This window comes from Carettochelys insculpta, chromosome 2 (genome assembly GCF_033958435.1).
Source record: "Carettochelys insculpta isolate YL-2023 chromosome 2, ASM3395843v1, whole genome shotgun sequence".
NCBI classification, from domain to species: Eukaryota; Metazoa; Chordata; order Testudines; family Carettochelyidae; genus Carettochelys; species Carettochelys insculpta.
The window spans coordinates 1,585,523-1,602,596 of record NC_134138.1 but is presented as its reverse complement, the minus strand read 5'-3'; the positions used below and the strand labels follow the sequence as shown (position 1 = coordinate 1,602,596).

Sequence of the window (17,074 nt, the reverse complement as noted above, 5' to 3'; positions counted from 1 at the left end):
GGCCCTTCTGCTCCCTGCCTGCCGTGGGGTGAGAGCTGGGGAGCACCGGGGCGTTGCCCCCAGCCCGGCTCTCTGCCGAGCGGCGCTGGGCTGGGCCCCCCAGGGCGCGCCCCCACCCAGCCTGTGAGCCCGCCGAGGTGGGGCACCGTGGCTGTCACCGCAGGGGTCTGCCAGCACGGAGCCCAGACCTTGGGGCTTCCCTCGCCCCTCGGCATGGAGCTGTGCTGGGGGGTGGTGGCACCAGCTGGGGGCGCGCAGGGCCTGCTCCGGGGCTGGGCACGGCACGGCAGGGCACGGGACGGGCAGGGGCTGAGTCACAGGAACCGTTTCCTTCCCTTGCTCGGATGAGTCAGGCCCCTTCCTGCCCGGCTGCGCTCTCTCGGGGAGCTGCTGGGTCTTGCACAGACACCCCTCTTCTGGCCCTGGGCCCTGCCGCTCCGGAGGGCTGTGCTGGCTCTACCCGCTCCCCTGAACCTGCACGTCCCCTGAGGCCCCTCCCCCCAAACCTGCACGTCCCCCCCAGGGACCCTCCGTCCCCGAAACCTGCACGTCCCCCCGGGCTCCTCCCCCCCGAAACCTGCACGTCGCCCCAGGCTCCCCCCCCTGAACCTGCGCTTCCACTTGAGCGCCCCCCCCGAAACCTGCACACACCCCTGGATCTCCCCCCCGAACCTGCGTGTCCCCCCGGGCCCCTCCCCCCGAACCTGCACGTCCCCCCAGGGACCCTCCGTCCCCGAAACCTGCACGTTCCCCCGGGCTCCTCCCCCCCCCGAAACCTGCGCTTCCGCTTGAGCTCCCCCCCGAAACCTGCACACACCCCCAGATGTCCCCCCGGAACCTGCGCATCCCCCTGGGCTCCTCCCCCCCGAACCTGCACGTTCCCCTGGTGCCCCTCCCTCCTGAACCTGCACGTCCGAGGGCCCCTTCCCTCCCCCCCGAACCTGCACGTCCCCCCAGGGACCCTCCTCCCCAACCTACGTGCCCCCCCAAACTCCCTCCAACCTGTGCGTCCCCCCAGGGCCCCTGCCCCAGACCAGTGCGTCCCCTGGGCCCCTTCCCCCCCCGAACCTGCGCATTCTCCTGGGCCCCTCCCCCTGGCCCCCCCGCACCTGTGTGTCCCCCCGGGTCCCCTGCCCCCCGGACCTGTGTGCCCCCCTGCCAGGTCGTCTCCCCTGAAGCTGTGTGTTCCTGTGCTGGGAGTGTGGGCCCTCCCCTCCCCTTCCCTTTCTCCCGGGCCTTGTCCCTGGGCCCTCTCCCCGGCGCAGGGCTCTGGTCTCCCTCGGAGCTCGTTCCGTGGGAATGGCCTGCGGGATTTACAGCACCCGCGAGGTCATCCAAGCCAAGCGCGCTCTCGGGGTGGGCTAAGGGCCGGCAGCGCGCCGGCTCCTCTGCTGGAGCGGGGCTGTGGGCTGGGTCCCCTCGGCTCTCGCGCGGTCCCGGTACCGATCTATCGGCTGCGCTGGTTTTGTGTCTCAAGCGGTACGTGGCAATGGGACGCAGGCAGGTGTGGGGGTTTGTTCCCTGGTCCCCTGTTCCCTCCTGTCCTGCAGTGACACCGGGGTGCCTCAGTTTCCCCCGGCACGGCACCAGTGCGGGGTGGTGGGGCCAGTTGGGGTGTGATGACTTCTGGGAGGCAGGCGGTGGCCGTCCCTGGTCTCCGGAGCCCGGGCACCAGGTGGCCCCGTTCTTCCCCAGGAACAGGACCGAGGGGCAGAGGGGCCTGGCGGGTTTGAGTGGGCCCTGGGCAGTGGGGAGGGCAGGCTGGAGAGGGAGGGAGGGGGCAGGGCCCGGCTCAGGGACCCCTCTGGGCCCCTAGCCCCCCGATGGACGGCACTGAGGGCTTCTGGCTCTGTGCTGACACGTCTGTGTCTGTTCCACGCCGGGTCTGTCGCCCATGGCCCTGCACAGTGAGAACCAGCTCTGGCTGTGCCTGGGGGCAGGGCCTGGGGACCCCCCGCGCTACCACAAGTGTATTCGTGGGGATACTGGGAAGTGTTTGATGGCTGCAATGGAGTTTTGTAAAACAAGCCCCCATTCCCGCCTGCTGCCCCTGTGCTCAGCCGTCCCCCGGCCTCTTCCCGCCTGCTGCCCCCGGCTCTGCCAGTCCCCCTGCCCCTGTGCTCAGCCGTCCCCCGGCCTCTTCCCGCCTGCTGCCCCCGGCTCTGCCAGTCCCCCTGCCCCCGTGCTCAGCCGTCCCCCGGCCTCTTCCTGCCTGCTGCCCCCGGCTCTGCCAGTCCCCCTGCCCCCGTGCTCAGCCGTCCCCCGGCCTCTTCCCGCCTGCTGCCCCCGGCTCTGCCAGTCCCCCTGCCCCTGTGCTCAGCCGTCCCCCGGCCTCTTCCCGCCTGCTGCCCCCGGCTCTGCCAGTCCCCCTGCCCCTGTGCTCAGCCGTCCCCCGGCCTCTTCCTGCCTGCTGCCCCCGGCTCTGCCAGTCCCCCTGCCCCCGTGCTCAGCCGTCCCCCGGCCTCTTCCCGCCTGCTGCCCCCGGCTCTGCCAGTCCCCCTGCCCCTGTGCTCAGCCGTCCCCCGGCCTCTTCCCGCCTGCTGCCCCCGTGCTCAGACGTCCCCTCACCCCTGTGCTCAGCCGTCCCCCGGCCTCTTCCCGCCTGCTGCCCCCGGCTCTGCCAGTCCCCTCACCCCTGTGCTCAGCCGTCCCCCGGCCTCTTCCCGCCTGCTGCCCCCGGCTCTGCCAGTCCCCCTGCCCCTGTGCTCAGCCGTCCCCCGGCCTCTTCCCGCCTGCTGCCCCCGGCTCTGCCAGTCCCCTCGCCCCTGTGCTCAGCCGTCCCCCGGCCTCTTCCCGCCTGCTGCCCCCGGCTCTGCCAGTCCCCTCGCCCCTGTGCTCAGCCGTCCCCCGGCCTCTTCCCGCCTGCTGCCCCCGGCTCTGCCAGTCCCCCTGCCCCTGTGCTCAGCCGTCCCCCGGCCTCTTCCCGCCTGCTGCCCCCGGCTCTGCCAGTCCCCCTGCCCCTGTGCTCAGCCGTCCCCCGGCCTCTTCCCGCCTGCTGCCCCCGGCTCTGCCAGTCCCCCTGCCCCTGTGCTCAGCCGTCCCCCGGCCTCTTCCCGCCTGCTGCCCCCGGCTCTGCCAGTCCCCTGCCCCTGTGCTCAGCCGTCCCCCGGCCTCTTCCCGCCTGCTGCCCCCGGCTCTGCCAGTCCCCCTGCCCCTGTGCTCAGCCGTCCCCCGGCCTCTTCCCGCCTGCTGCCCCCGGCTCTGCCAGTCCCCCTGCCCCTGTGCTCAGCCGTCCCCCGGCCTCTTCCCGCCTGCTGCCCCCGGCTCTGCCAGTCCCCTCACCCCTGTGCTCAGCCGTCCCCCGGCCTCTTCCCGCCTGCTGCCCCCGGCTCTGCCAGTCCCCTCACCCCTGTGCTCAGCCATCCCCCGGCCTCTTCCCGCCTGCTGCCCCCGGCTCTGCCAGTCCCCCCGCCCCTGTGCTCAGCCGTCCCCCGGCCTCTTCCCGCCTGCTGCCCCCGGCTCTGCCAGTCCCCCCGCCCCTGTGCTCAGCCGTCCCCCGGCCTCTTCCCGCCTGCTGCCCCCGGCTTTGCCAGTCCCCTGCCCCTGTGCTCAGCCGTCCCCCGGCCTCTTCCCGCCTGCTGCCCCCGTGCTCAGCCGTCCCCCGGCCTCTTCCCGCCTGCTGCCCCCGGCTCTGCCAGTCCCCCTGCCCCTGTGCTCAGCCGTCCCCCGGCCTCTTCCCGCCTGCTGCCCCCGGCTCTGCCAGTCCCCCCGCCCCTGTGCTCACCCGTCCCCCCGCCTCTGCAAACCCCCCAGTAACTCCCGTGTGCTCCTCTCCTGCAGATGAGAGAGATCGGGTCCAGAAGAAAACCTTCACCAAATGGGTCAACAAGCACCTCCTCAAGGTACGGGTGCCCCGAGGCGGGTGGGGCCAGCCTGCAGCAGGGCAGCTCTCAGTGCTCCAGGCAGTGCCGAGTTACCAGTGGAATTCACTGGTGCAGGGCTGATGCTGAGATGCTCTTACCAGGGGCCGGGCTGGCTTAGAGCAGAGTCGTAGCTTTGCCTTCGGGACCAGCAACCCCTTGGCCCCGGGTCTGCAGAGCGTTCTCCCCAGGGCGGCCCAGTGACGGCCAGGCCGGCTGCTCAGCCCTCGGGAGGGCAGGCGCTCTGGCCGGCGCGGGGTGGGTGGCTACCTGAGCGCTGCAGAGCGGAGCCTGAGGCTGGCCAGGGCTGGTGCGCGCTTCCCAGCTCTGATGGGTGACGCTCGTGGCTGCAGTGCGGGGCAGTCCCTGCCCGGGGTGAGGACTGGCTGTGCCACAGCAGGCGAGGGCCGTGCCTGGCTCTCGCAGGGAGGAGGATGCACACCCTGTGCCGGACAGGAGGGAGAGGGGCCCCTGGCATGGGTGGGCAGGAGGCAAGGGAACCCGGCGTGCTCAGGCCGGGTAGGGCTGGGGGGCAGTTCAGGGGCTCGGGGAGTGGAACCGGGGGCCCACAGCCATGGTGGGCAGAGCTGGCAGGCCGCCTCTCTTCCCACGGCCATGCGGCACGCCCGGCGGCCCAGGGCCTGGCTCTCAATGGGCCATTGTGCTCCGGCCCCTGGAGCAGGGAATTTTCCTGCTGGCGCTGACAAAGCGGGATTTCTGCAGGAGCAGCGTCCTCCGGCCTGGCGCCCGCTCACCCTGTCCCTGCCGTAGCCAGGCCCTTAGAAAACCAGGCCCCTCTGTCCTCTGCCCTGGAGCCAGGCTCCTCCCATGGGGTGGGAAAGCCAGGAAGCGACTGCCCCACGGCCTGGCAGCAGGGGCAGAGCTGGAGGGACTGGAGCCCTGTCTTGGAACCTTTCAGGAGCCAGGTCCCTGCCGGCTGCGCCGCGCACTCAGCTGGCGCCTGGACCAGGGAGCGCGCCCGGGTGCCACATACACCAGGGAAGCTCTTTGGCTTTGTCGCCCCAGTGAGGCAAAGGCTGTCGTGGGTGACGCCATACGTGTTCTCTGCCCAGAGTGCCATCCGCTCATCCCGCCGGTGCCCTGTGCCGCCTGCGCCTGGCTCTGGGCTGCCCCACTCGCGCCTCTGCCCTGTGCCGCTTGTGCCTGGCTCTGGGCTGCCCCACTCGCGCCTCTGCCCTGTGCCGCCTGCGCCTGGCTCTGGGCTGCCCCACTCACGCCTCTGCCCTGTGCCGCCTGCGCCTGGCTCTGGGCTGCCCCACTCGCGCCTCTGCCCTGTGCCGCCTGCGCCTGGCTCTGGGCTGCCCCACTCGCGCCTCTGCCCTGTGCCGCCTGCGCCTGGCTCTGGGCTGCCCCACTCCCGCCTCTGCCCTGTGCCGCCTGCGCCTGGCTCTGGGCTGCCCCACTCGCACCTCTGCCCTGTGCCGCCTGCACCTGGCTCTGGGCTGCCCCACTCCTGCTGGTGCCCTGTGCCGCCTGCGCCTGGCTCTGGGCTGCCCCACTCCTGCAATGCCCTGTGCCGCCTGCGCCTGGCTCTGGGCTGCCCCACTCCCGCCTCTGCCCTGTGCCGCCTGCGCCTGGCTCTGGGCTGCCCCACTCCCGCCTCTGCCCTGTGCCGCCTGCGCCTGGCTCTGGGCTGCCCCACTCCCGCCTCTGCCCTGTGCCGCCTGCGCCTGGCTCTGGGCTGCCCCACTCCCGCCGGTGCCCTGTGCCGCCTGCGCCTGGCTCTGGGCTGCCCCACTCCCGCCTCTGCCCTGTGCCGCCTGCGCCTGGCTCTGGGCTGCCCCACTCCCATCTCTGCCCTGTGCCGCCTGCGCCTGGCTCTGGGCTGCCCCACTCCCGCCTCTGCCCTGTGCCGCCTGCGCCTGGCTCTGGGCTGCCCCACTCCCGCCTCTGCCCTGTGCCGCCTGCGCCTGGCTCTGGGCTGCCCCACTCGCACCTCTGCCCTGTGCCGCCTGCGCCTGGCTCTGGGCTGCCCCACTCCTGCCGGTGCCCTGTGCCGCCTGCGCCTAGCTCTGGGCTGCCCCACTCCCGCCGGTGCCCTGTGCCGCCTGCGCCTGGCTCTGGGCTGCCCCACTCCCGCCTCTGCCCTGTGCCGCCTGCGCCTGGCTCTGGGCTGCCCCACTCCCGCCTCTGCCCTGTGCTGCCTGCGCCTGGCTCTGGGCTGCCCCACTCCCGCCTCTGCCCTGTGCCGCCTGCGCCTGGCTCTGGGCTGCCCCACTCCTGCCTCTGCCCTGTGCCGCCTGCGCCTGGCTCTGGGCTGCCCCACTCCCGCCTCTGCCCTGTGCCGCCTGCGCCTGGCTCTGGGCTGCCCTACTCCCGCCTCTGCCCTGTGCCGCCTGCGCCTGGCTCTGGGCTGCCCCACTCCCGCCGGTGCCCTGTGCCGCCTGCGCCTGGCTCTGGGCTGCCCCACTCCCGCCTCTGCCCTGTGCCGCCTGCGCCTGGCTCTGGGCTGCCCCACTCCCGCCTCTGCCCTGTGCCGCCTGCGCCTGGCTCTGGGCTGCCCCGCTCCTGCGATTCCCGGCCTGGTCATGGCCAGCGCCCCCGAGAGCTCAGGCACGTCTGCCTCTCAGCACTGGCCTCTGCTCCATCTCCAGGAGCTCCCACCCGCCCTGTGCCTCGCCCTGCTCAGACAGCCGCAGCCTGCGCCTGTGCCAGCCGCCCCCGCACTCGGCACGCGCTGCTCCGGCTGGGCCTGTCCCGCCTGGCTGGGGAGCAGCTGGCGCTCCTGGCCCCAGGACTGGGGCTGGGCAGAGTGCACAAGGAGAGGGGGCGGGCAGGGCGGGGCCCAGGAGAGCTGGGCTGGGGGAGCTGCTCAGGCAGGGCTCTCCCCGTGGGGCTGCACCTGGCTGAGGCGAGGGGGACCCAGGGCCGTTCGACAGGGAAGAGGGGGGCAGGGTCCTTGCGGGGCTGGCAGCCGGCTGGGCTCCAGCAGCGGGCAGGGCTGGGGCTCCCCTCCTGCTCCTGGGAGGCTGAACTCTGGCTGCGCCTCCCCAGCTAACCCCACTCTCTCCCTGCTCTCCCCTGCTGCGGCAGCACTGGCGAGCGGAGGTAGGTGGCATCCGAGCTGTGCATGGTGTGACCGTCCAGGCCCTCCCCGCATGGCTCCTGTCTGGCCTCAGTCGCCGCCCCCGCAGGGCCACGTGGCAGAGGCCATGGGCATGCGGCCGGGGCTCCCAGCTGCACACCCAGCGTCAGGCCTTGGGGTCTCCAGCCCCGCCTGGGCCCTGCCGGCAGCAGTGCAGCAGGGAAGGTGGCCGGCCCAAGTCCCCCCAGGATGGGGCACACGCCTCGGGCTGGGGCAAGGGGAGCTCTGGCTTGGAGGGAGGCGCCACCTTTGGCCTGCGGTGCCAGAGCTGCTGTGGGGCCTCCCCCGGACGCAACGCCCCGCCCCGCCCCGCCCCCAGCGCAGCTGTGTGGCTGTGGGGGCCTGGAGCCCCCAGCTTCTGGCAGTGCAGGCGCTGCCCCAGGGGGCCTCCGAGCACCGCATAGCTTAGCCGCAGGTGCACCCACCTCCCAGGGCAGGGGCCTTCCCGTCTGCAGCAGCCCCTGTGCCACGCGGGCGCCCGTGACTGACGCCAGGCGCTGGCCCCTGGGCAGAGCCTGGCCGCTGTGGGGCTCCTGAGCAGACCGGAGAGCCAGGGCCCGTCTGCGCCCCCCGGCGCTCGCCGGCGGGTTCCAGCCTGGCTGACTGCCGAGGCCCGGCCCAGCCCGGCCCGCGCACTGACTGGGGAGGGGGTGGGAGGCGGTCCCTGCTCCCCCGCGTTCCTCCGTGGTCCTCCCGGACAGGCCAAGCCTGCGTGCCCCTTGCCTGGTGACTGCACAGTCCCCGCTAACGCCTCGTCTCCTGGGAGGCCCCCGTGCTCCTGGTGTGTCGGGTGTGCGAGGCGTGCCCCATGGCTCCCGTGCGTGCTCTGGGTCGGGTCACGCCTCCTTGCACGGCGCACGTTGCAGTGAGAGGTGTGCAGCGTGGCTGCCCTGGGCCCTTACGTGGTGAAGAGCAGGGCCTTGCATTGTGGCGGGGCGGCGGGCAGAGGTGGGCCCAGGGCTTGGCCCCCTGTTACCGCGGCCTTTGGTCTCCGCAGGCCCAGCGCCACGTCAGCGACCTGTACGAAGACCTGCGGGATGGCCACAACCTCATCTCGCTGCTGGAGGTGCTCTCCGGGGACACTCTGGTAGGTTCTGCCTCCCCTGCCCGCCCCTCCGCTCCGGCGCCCTGTCCCAGCCGGCAGGGCAGGGTCTGGCCGCGGGATCTCGGGGTGGCGGGGGGAGGTTCTCTCTGTGCCGCACCCTCCTCCCCCCAGCCCTCGGGCCCCTGCAGACGAGCCCGTTCCCCGGAGGAGGGTGAGACCCCGGCTTCTCTGGCACCCCCGCCTGCTGGCTCCCGCATGGCCCCTGAGCCCCCCGCCCCAGTGACCCTCTGGCTTGCTGCAGCCCGGTTCCCGGCCCCCAAGATCTGGTTCCTGCCCCCCGGGGGCTTTTAACGCATTAACACTGTTGTGCTGCCCTGAACTTTCTGCTCCTTCGTACCTGTCTGCTGAGCCTGACCTCTGTGCTGTCCTCTGCCCTGTGCCCTGCTCTCGCCGCTAGCCCAGGGAGCGGGACGTGATCAGGACCTTGCGGCTGGTGAGTGGTTCCGCCTTCGCTCTCCACTCCGCCGGGCCCTGGCGTGCGCCTCCCGTTGGCCGGGGAGCCACCCGAGAGGTGACGTCACGGCACGCCCAGCCAATCAAAGCTTTGCGATAGCCGTGCCGAGTCCCTGCCTGGTGCCCGGGGGCTGTGCCGGGACACCGCTGGGGCGCTGGGCTTTAGGGTGTGGCGGGTGCAGGCCCGGTGCGGGAGGTCCCTGGCGGCCGGACTGGGACCTCCCAGCCGCCAGGGTTCTGGAGCTCACCCGTGGGCTGGGACCCTGCTTCGGCCGGGGGGCTGGGAGCTGTCGGGCAGAGGCCAGCTGGGCTCACTCGGCGTCTGGGCGCTGCCCTGGCCTGGCAGTGCTGCAGGGGGCGCCAGTCGGGGGGATCAGCAGGGGGCGCTGGTCTGCGGGGGTGGGGCAGGGTGCGGCGCATCGGGGGGATGCTGTACTACGGGGGGGCAGGGTTCTGTGGGGGTGCTGGGCTGTGGGATGGGGGCAGGGTGTGGCACAGCAGAGGGCGCTGGGCTGTGGGTGGGGGTGGGGCGCAGGGGGTGAGGGTGGGGGCAGGGATGGGGTGCAGTGGGGGGCGCTGAGCTGTGGGGTGGGGGTGGGGTGTGGCACAGCAGGGGGTGCTGGGGTGGGGGGCTGTGGGTTGGGGGTGAGGGTGGGGGCAGGGTTGGGGTGCAGTGGGGGGTGCTGGGCTGTGGGGTGGGGGTTGGGTGCAGGGGGCACTGGGGTGGAGGGGGGGCACAGCACAGCACAGCGGGGGGCACTGGTATACAGGGTGGGTGTGGGGCGCAGAGTGGGGCTGGTGCAGTGGGGTGCTCTCACAGGCCGGCCCCAGCTTGGCACTACAGGGCAGTGGGGCCTTTTCACGAGCGCACGCCCAGCGCCGACGCGGTAGGAAGCAGGGCAGGGTGTCCACGCTGCACTGTGCGCTCAGCCCTCGCCCCGTGCCCAGCCGCTCGCGCAGGCTCAGCAGGGGCAGTGGGGCGTGCAGCTGTGCCCGGGGGGCCTCTGCAGCACACGCTGCGCTGCCCTGGGCTGTGGGGAGGGGCAGGAAGGCCGAGCCGGGCCCTGGCCGTGGGGCAGGACTGGCCGGCTGGATCCAGGGGCCCCGCAGGAAGCCGGGAGGCGCGGCCCAGCCATGCTCAGCACTTTCCTGGTTACTGTTTGGTTTGGCGCATTTCCTGCCCGGGCGAGGACGTCCAGGCCCAGCCCGATGCCCCCGTGTTGTTCTGTCCCACTGGCTTCGTGCCCCACAGCCAGGAGCCCCCTGTCCAGAGACAGCTGGCGCGGGGGACGTGCCCTGCAGGGGCGCCAGGCCAGCCCTGCCTGCTCCGTGCGACGTGGGAGCCTCCTGCCTTTCTCCTCTTCCGGCTGGCAGTGGGCTCCGGAGCTGGCCACCGGGCCTGGGGCCGCCCCCAGCAATGGGCTGCCCCACCTGCATGCCTGGGGACTTGCCACCTGCCAGGGCTGAGCCTGCTGCCCGTGGGGCTCGGGTAAGGGAGCGGGCACCTCGCTAGGCCCAGCACTGACCAGTGCACACTTGCGGGGGGGTGGGGCGGGGCTGGGCCGTGCGTGGGGGGGCTGGCGCCCGGCTCAGGGGCTCACCTCCTGCCCCCTCTCTCTGCAGCCCCGCGAGAAGGGGCGGATGCGCTTCCATAAGCTGCAGAACGTGCAGATTGCCCTGGATTACCTGAAACACCGGCAGGTGAGCCATGCCGCCGGGGCAGGCCTGGGGTGGCTGGCCCCTGGGGGGTCTCCCAGGGCAGGGGGGCAGGCCCTGCTGAGATGGGGTGTGTGGTAGAGTGGGGGGGAGGTGTGCGTGTGAGGGGCTCACAGAGGGTGGGGGGCTCCTGCTGAGGGTAACCTGGCGCCCAGGTGACACCTCTGGGCTGCAGACAAAGGGGAGGTGGAGCCTGAGGGGCGTGAATGGGAACTGGGAGTTGGAAGCAGTGAGTCTGGGCTGGGAGAGAGAGAGACAAAGGAGGGGGCCAGGCCCCGGCTCTGGGGGTCCCTCGGGGCCTCCTCTCCCCAGCATGGCTGGGACTGGCTGTCTCTGCCGGCTGCACTGGCTCCTCTGTGCGACACTGTGTCCTGTCGGCTAATGAACCCGCTGTTCTGCTGCTGACTGAGAGTCACTCCTGCCTGCGGACGGGGGCAGAGCCTGGGGACCCCTGAACTCCATCACAGGGTGGGGCGGTCTCCAAGGGCGGGGGAGGGCAGGTACCACTGCCATGGGTGTGGGGGTCTCCTAGGGCAGGAGAGGGGTAGGCTGGGCTCTGCCGAGACGGGGTGGGGGTCTCCGGGGTGGGGGAGGGGTGGGCCGTGCCGTGTGGAGACGGGGTGGGGGTCTCCAAGGGCGGAGCCCATTGGGCCCTCGGCGAGCGACAGCTCTTGGCACAAACAGGTGAAGCTGGTGAACATCCGCAATGACGACATCGCCGACGGCAACCCCAAGCTCACGCTGGGCCTCATCTGGACCATCATCCTCCACTTCCAGGTGAGCCCCTCCCCCCGCCTGCCGTGGGTCTGCCCCCCGCAGCTCCCCGCAAGGCCCCCGTTGGGAGCGCCCCCGGCCCCCTCCCCCCCGCCTGCCGTGGGTCTGCCCCCCGCAGCTCCCCGCAAGGCCCCCGTCGGGAGCGCCCCCGGCCCCCTCCCCCCCGCCTGCCGTGGGTCTGCCCCCCGCAGCTCCCCGCAAGGCCCCCGTCGGGAGCGCCCCCGGCCCCCTCCCCCACGCCTGCCGTGGGTCTGCCCCCAGCAGCTCCCCGCAAGGCCCCTGTCAGAAACACCCCCAGCCCCCTCCCCCCCGCCTGCCGTGGGTCTGCCCCCCGCAGCTCCCCGCAAGGCCCCCGTCGGGAACGCCCCCGGCCCCCTCCCCCCCGCCTGCCGTGGGTCTGCCCCCCGCAGCTCCCCGCAAGGCCCCCGTCGGGAACGCCCCCGGCCCCCTCCCCCCCACCTGCCGTGGGTCTGCCCCCCGCAGCTCCCCGCAAGGCCCCCGTCGGGAGCGCCCCCGGCCCCCTCCCCCACGCCTGCCGTGGGTCTGCCCCCCGCAGCTCCCCGCAAGGCCCCCGTCGGGAGCGCCCCCAGCCCCCTCCCCCACGCCTGCCGTGGGTCTGCCCCCCGCAGCTCCCCGCAAGGCCCCCGTTGGGAGCGCCCCGGTCCCTGCTGGGAAAGGCTGTGCCTGGCGTCTTGCTCGCTGCTCTTGGCTCCCGTGGGCCCGCGCCGAGTGGGGCGGGGCGGGGCAGGGCAGGGTGCCTTGCAGCACGGAGGTGTGCCCCAGGCTCGGGCGGGGAATGCTGGGCGGTGCCAGGCCTGGCGTGGGGGCAGGTTGCCGCAGCCGCTGGGGCGGGAAAGGTGCCGCCTTCCGGAGGCTGAGTCACCTGCTCCTCGTGCCAGGAGCCTGGCAGCCGCCATGACTCAGAGCCGCAGGCTGCCCTGGCACCCGGGCCCGCCCCTGCCCTCTTCTGTCCCCCGGGTGCTGCGGGGGCTGGTGCAGCGGCTGCCGGGCACAGGGCTCCTGGCCTGTGGACGGCGCAGGTTGCTCCGTGGGGCTGGCCCCTGCCGGCCTGGAGCCAGCCCGAGTCAGCCGCCGAGCGGGCGCCGAGCTCACTTGCCGCTCTGCCACCAGGCTCTGTCCTCTGCGCTGCTGCCGCAGGCCCAGGTGGGGACCGGGGTGGGGGGCATGGCCCCTCCCCCTGCGCTGCACTGCAGCTATGGCTGAGCGGTGCCCGGGGCAGAGCCTGCTGCAGCGGGGGCAGGCTCGCCTCGGGGCCCGCCGTGCAGCAAAGAGCTGCCAGGTAGTGGCGGAGCAGGTGCTTCCGTCCCGCCTTGCAGCCTCCCTCGCAGACCCGCGGCCGGGCGTGTGCAGAGCCCTCTCCCCAGGGCCGGGAGCTGAGCCCAGCTGCTAACCGCCCCACGGGCTGCGGTCCCAAGTGAAACAGGAAGGAGGTGGTGGTGCTGCCTGGGGCCGTCCCCACTGGAGTCAGCCGTGTCCAGGGTGGCTGTGCTGAGCGACGCTGGCGGGGAGGGGAGCTCCCTGCAGGGCCCCTTACGTCTGGGCACAGAGCTGGGAGCGCACAGCCCCTCTGCACCTGCTGGGCACTGACCCCAGCACAGGAGCTCTCCGGCCTCTGAGCCTGGCTTCCCCAGCACCGCACGGCTGAGTCTGCCCCGTGGCCAGGTGGGCTCTGCCTGCTCTCTGCCCTCCCAGCCAGCTTCCGAGGCCCCCCAGCAGCTCCCCCCGGCTTTCGACCTCCAGATAAGCAGGAGCCTGAGCCTCTGCCCTGCCTCTTCTCCAGCCTTTGCGGGTCCTTGCCCGGCCCTGGGACCAGCTGGACAGGCCACTGGCTCCTCTTTCCGCGGCACCTTGTCCTGCCAGTGCCCAGAACCTGCTGTGCCACCCGCTCCTTCACTGGGGTCTCCGTTCTCCAGGCCACTGGCTGGGTCCCTGGCCCCGTGCTGCTCCCTGCAGCAGCAACCTCCTCGTCACCCGTCGCCCCCAGGGCCGCTGCGTGCTGCCCCCTGCGTGGGCCCCCACAAGCCCCCGCATCACAGCATGGGGGGAGCAGGCCGTGCTGAGAGAAAACGTCCCGGGCGTCCCCCCGCTGTGGGCGCCCAGCCGGCACCGGGCAGGGTCCGCAGCACCAGGCCAGCTGACGCGCTCGGCCCTTGCAGATCTCGGACATCCAGGTGAGCGGGCAGTCGGAGGACATGACGGCCAAGGAGAAGCTGCTGCTGTGGTCCCAGCGCATGGTGGAGGGCTACCAAGGCCTGCGCTGCGACAACTTCACCACCAGCTGGCGGGACGGGCGCCTCTTCAACGCCATCATCCACCATCACAAGTGAGGGGCGGGCGGGGCGGGGCGGGGCGGGGGGCTCTCGCCCGCTGCGGGGAAGACGTGCCCTGGGCTCAGTGCCTGGCACCCAGGCCTCCCCACACCCTGCTCTGCCAGGCCTGGGGCTGGGGAGGCAGGACTCTGGGGGCAGCAGCTGCTCTGAGAGATCTGGGCCTGGTGCCCCCAGGCTGGCGCGGGTGCTGTGGTGCAGGCCCTGCCCCCCCAGGCTGGCGCGGGTGCTGTGGTACAGGCCCTGCCCCCCCCAGGCTGGCGCGGGTGCTGTGGTACAGGCCCTGCCCCCCCCAGGCTGGCGCCGGTGCTGTGGTGCAGGCCCTGCCCCCCCAGGCTGGCGCCGGTGCTGTGGTGCAGGCCCTGCCCCCCCAGGCTGGCGTGGGTGCTGTGGTGCAGGCCCTGCCCCCCCAGGCTGGCGCCGGTGCTGTGGTGCAGGCCCTGCCCCCCCCAGGCTGGCGCCGGTGCTGTGGTGCAGGCCCTGCCCCCCCAGGCTGGCGCGGGTGCTGTGGTACAGGCCCTGCCCCCCCCAGGCTGGCGCCGGTGCTGTGGTGCAGGCCCTGCCCCCCCCAGGCTGGCGCGGGTGCTGTGGTGCAGGCCCTGCCCCCCCCAGGCTGGCGCGGGTGCTGTGTTGCAGGCCCTGCCCCCCCCAGGCTGGCGCCGGTGCTGTGGTGCAGGCCCTGCCCCCCCCAGGCTGGCGCCGGTGCTGTGGTGCAGGCCCTGCCCCCCCCAGGCTGGCGCGGGTGCTGTGGTGCAGGCCCTGCCCCCCCAGGCTGGCGCCGGTGCTGTGGTGCAGGCCCTGCCCCCCCAGGCTGGCGCCGGTGCTGTGGTGCAGGCCCTGCCCCCCCAGGCTGGCGCGGGTGCTGTGGTGCAGGCCCTGCCCCCCCAGGCTGGCGCGGGTGCTGTGGTGCAGGCCCTGCCCCCCCAGGCTGGCGCCGGTGCTGTGGTGCAGGCCCTGCCCCCCCCAGGCTGGCGCCGGTGCTGTGGTGCAGGCCCTGCCCCCCCCAGGCTGGCGCCGGTGCTGTGGTGCAGGCCCTGCCCCCCCCAGGCTGGCGCCGGTGCTGTGGTGCAGGCCCTGCCCCCCCCAGGCTGGCGCCGGTGCTGTGGTGCAGGCCCTGCCCCCCCAGGCTGGCGCGGGTGCTGTGGTACAGGCCCTGCCCCCCCAGGCTGGCGCCGGTGCTGTGGTGCAGGCCCTGCCCCCCCCAGGCTGGCGCCGGTGCTGTGGTACAGGCCCTGCCCCCCCCAGGCTGGCGCCGGTGCTGTGGTGCAGGCCCTGCCCCCCCAGGCTGGCGCGGGTGCTGTGGTGCAGGCCCTGCCCCCCCAGGCTGGCGCGGGTGCTGTGGTGCAGGCCCTGCCCCCCCCAGGCTGGCGCCGGTGCTGTGGTGCAGGCCCTGCCCCCCCCGGCTGGCGCGGGTGCTGTGGTGCAGGCCCTGCCCCCCCCGGCTGGCGCGGGTGCTGTGGTGCAGGCCCTGCCCCCCCCGGCTGGCGCGGGTGCTGTGGTGCAGGCCCTGCCCCCCCCAGGCTGGCGCGGGTGCTGTGGTGCAGGCCCTGCCCCCCCCAGGCTGGCGCGGGTGCTGTGGTGCAGGCCCTGCCCCCCCAGGCTGGCGCCGGTGCTGTGGTGCAGGCCCTGCCCCCCCAGGCTGGCGCCGGTGCTGTGGTGCAGGCCCTGCCCCCCCAGGCTGGCGCCGGTGCTGTGGTGCAGGCCCTGCCCCCCCCAGGCTGGCGCGGGTGCTGTGGTGCAGGCCCTGCCCCCCCCAGGCTGGCGCGGGTGCTGTGGTGCAGGCCCTGCCCCCCAGGCCCCGAATTCTGGGAACGTGTCAGGACAGCTGGATAGCTGGGAGAGGTGGGGCCAGGCCAGGCCGGGCCAGGTGCCAGCCTCAGAGCTGGGAAGTTCCTCCTTTTCCCGGCTCTGGGGCCCGGCTCAGCCCCCCAGCTCCTCCCGGCAAGTGCCCCTGGACCCCAGGCCAGCAAAGAGCCGGCTGGCTGCTGACCAGGGCTGCCAACGGGCGGTGGGGAGCAGCGCTCGGTGACCCCTGCTCTGTTCGGTCCCTGGGCGGGCAGCACCGCTTGCTGCGGCAGACAGGGCGCAGGGCTGACCCTGGCTCTGACCCAGGGTGCTCGTGGCTGCTGCTGCCGCCGCGTGGGGGCCCCCAGAACAGTGGACTGGGGGGCCTGGGTGGGGGCTGCCCAAGGGGAGCAGAGGGTAGGCCCAGGCTGGCAGATCAGGATCCCCTTGGCCTGGCAGCCAGCCGCCTTGGCCCTTGGCTCCTTGGGCTGGGCCGGGCCAGGCCCCCTGCTCCCCAGGAGCTGCTCCAGGCTGGGCCTGGCACTTTCTACCCTTCGGTGCATCACATCTCCCTCACGGGGAGCTGGCTGGAGCCTCCTGCTCTCCCAGGCCTGGGGCTGCCCGGGCTGAGGGCCCATCAGCGGGCACTGGGGCAGCTGCCCGGGAGAGCGTCAGGTTAGCCGGGTCCCTGGCTGGAGTCAGGCTGGTGGTGCCGCACAGCCACGCCTGCTCTGTGCAGCAAAACGGTGCTGCTCGTGGCTGGAGGGGACGGACACGGTGCCTGGCCCGGCACGCAGCGCTGCCCCGGCTGGGCGTGGTGGGAGGGGGCTGCCGGAGGCTATGGCTGTTCCTTTGTGAGGCAACAAGTATGTGCAGGAGCCGCCCCGCCCACACCGCGAGGGGCAGGCAGAGCACGCCGAGCTGGCAGCGCTGTGTGCGCCTCTCTGCAAGGCGGGCGCCTGCAGCGGGTCGCGGCTCCTCGGCACCGCAGCGTCGGGGCGGGCGCCTGCAGCGGGTCGCGGCTCCTCGGCACAGCAGCGTCGGGGCGGGCGCCTGCAGCGGGTCGCGGCTCCGCGGCACAGCAGCGTCGGGGCGGGCGCCTGCAGTGGGTCCCGGCTCCTCGGCACAGCAGCGTCGGGGCGGGCGCCTGCAGCGGGTCGCGGCTCCTCGGCACAGCAGCGTCGGGGCGGGCGCCTGCAGCGGGTCCCGGCTCCGCGGCACAGCAGCGTCGGGGCGGGCGCCTGCAGCGGGTCGCGGCTCCTCGGCACAGCAGCGTCGGGGCGGGCGCCTGCAGCGGGTCGCGGCTCCGCGGCACCGCAGCGAGCGGGTCCCAGCATGGAGAGGAGCTTGCACTCGCGGGCAAAGAAGAAGCTGCGGCGCCGGGCGCCGGGCGGCTCAGTGGGGTCCCTGGCGGGGCCGGAGCAGCAGGTGGTGATGCTGTGCGAGGAGATTGCCAACCCCGCCGCGGTGGAGACCGCCAACGTCAGCGGCTCGCTGTACTCCTTGCACTCCGCCCTGCGCCTGAAGGAAGTGTAGGCACCGTGCAGCTGGGGTGTGCTGTGGGGGGGGTGTCAGCATGTGGGACAGTGGGGGCCTGCTTGGCCACCCCCTCCCCATCCCCTTCCCTGCCTGCTCTAGCACAGGGATAGGCAGAGCTCCTGTGCCTCACTCCCGGCTCTGGGGTATAAGGGGGGCTGGGCTGAGGTCCCTCCAGCACAGGGCTTTTAGCTGGCCGGTGCCCGCCCTGTGCCCAGCTCTCACGCTCGGTCTTGCTGCAGGCCCATGCTCATCGACATGAACAAGGTGTATCGCCAGAACAACCTGGAGAACCTGGACCAGGCCTTCACCGTGGCTGAGCGCGACCTGGGGGTGACACGCCTGCTGGACCCGGAAGGTATGAGGCGGGGGGCAGCTTCCGGGTGGCTCT

The 17,074-nt window shown here is 73.5% G+C and overlaps 1 protein-coding gene across 15 annotated transcripts in view; it reads left to right on the top strand.

Annotated features, from left to right (window-relative positions):
* PLEC (plectin) overlaps positions 1 to 17,074 on the top strand; it is a 141,799-nt gene that overhangs the window by 85,408 nt on the left and 39,317 nt on the right. For 8 of the 15 annotated variants that reach the window (XR_012644305.1, XM_074986407.1, XM_074986412.1 and 5 more), the window contains 7 exons: positions 3,781 to 3,842; positions 6,915 to 6,929; positions 7,964 to 8,053; positions 10,148 to 10,225; positions 10,925 to 11,017; positions 13,192 to 13,358; positions 16,926 to 17,041. Coding sequence is in view for 14 of the 15 variants with exons in the window: in XM_074986407.1 (XP_074842508.1) it covers positions 3,781 to 3,842; positions 6,915 to 6,929; positions 7,964 to 8,053; positions 10,148 to 10,225; positions 10,925 to 11,017; positions 13,192 to 13,358; positions 16,926 to 17,041 (621 nt within the window). In the remaining variant the exon portion in view is untranslated. The remainder of the gene's footprint in view (positions 1 to 3,780; positions 3,843 to 6,914; positions 6,930 to 7,963; positions 8,054 to 10,147; positions 10,226 to 10,924; positions 11,018 to 13,191; positions 13,359 to 16,925; positions 17,042 to 17,074) is intronic. The other 7 variants (XM_074986409.1, XM_074986416.1, XM_074986406.1 and 4 more) reach the window with 1 other exon arrangement.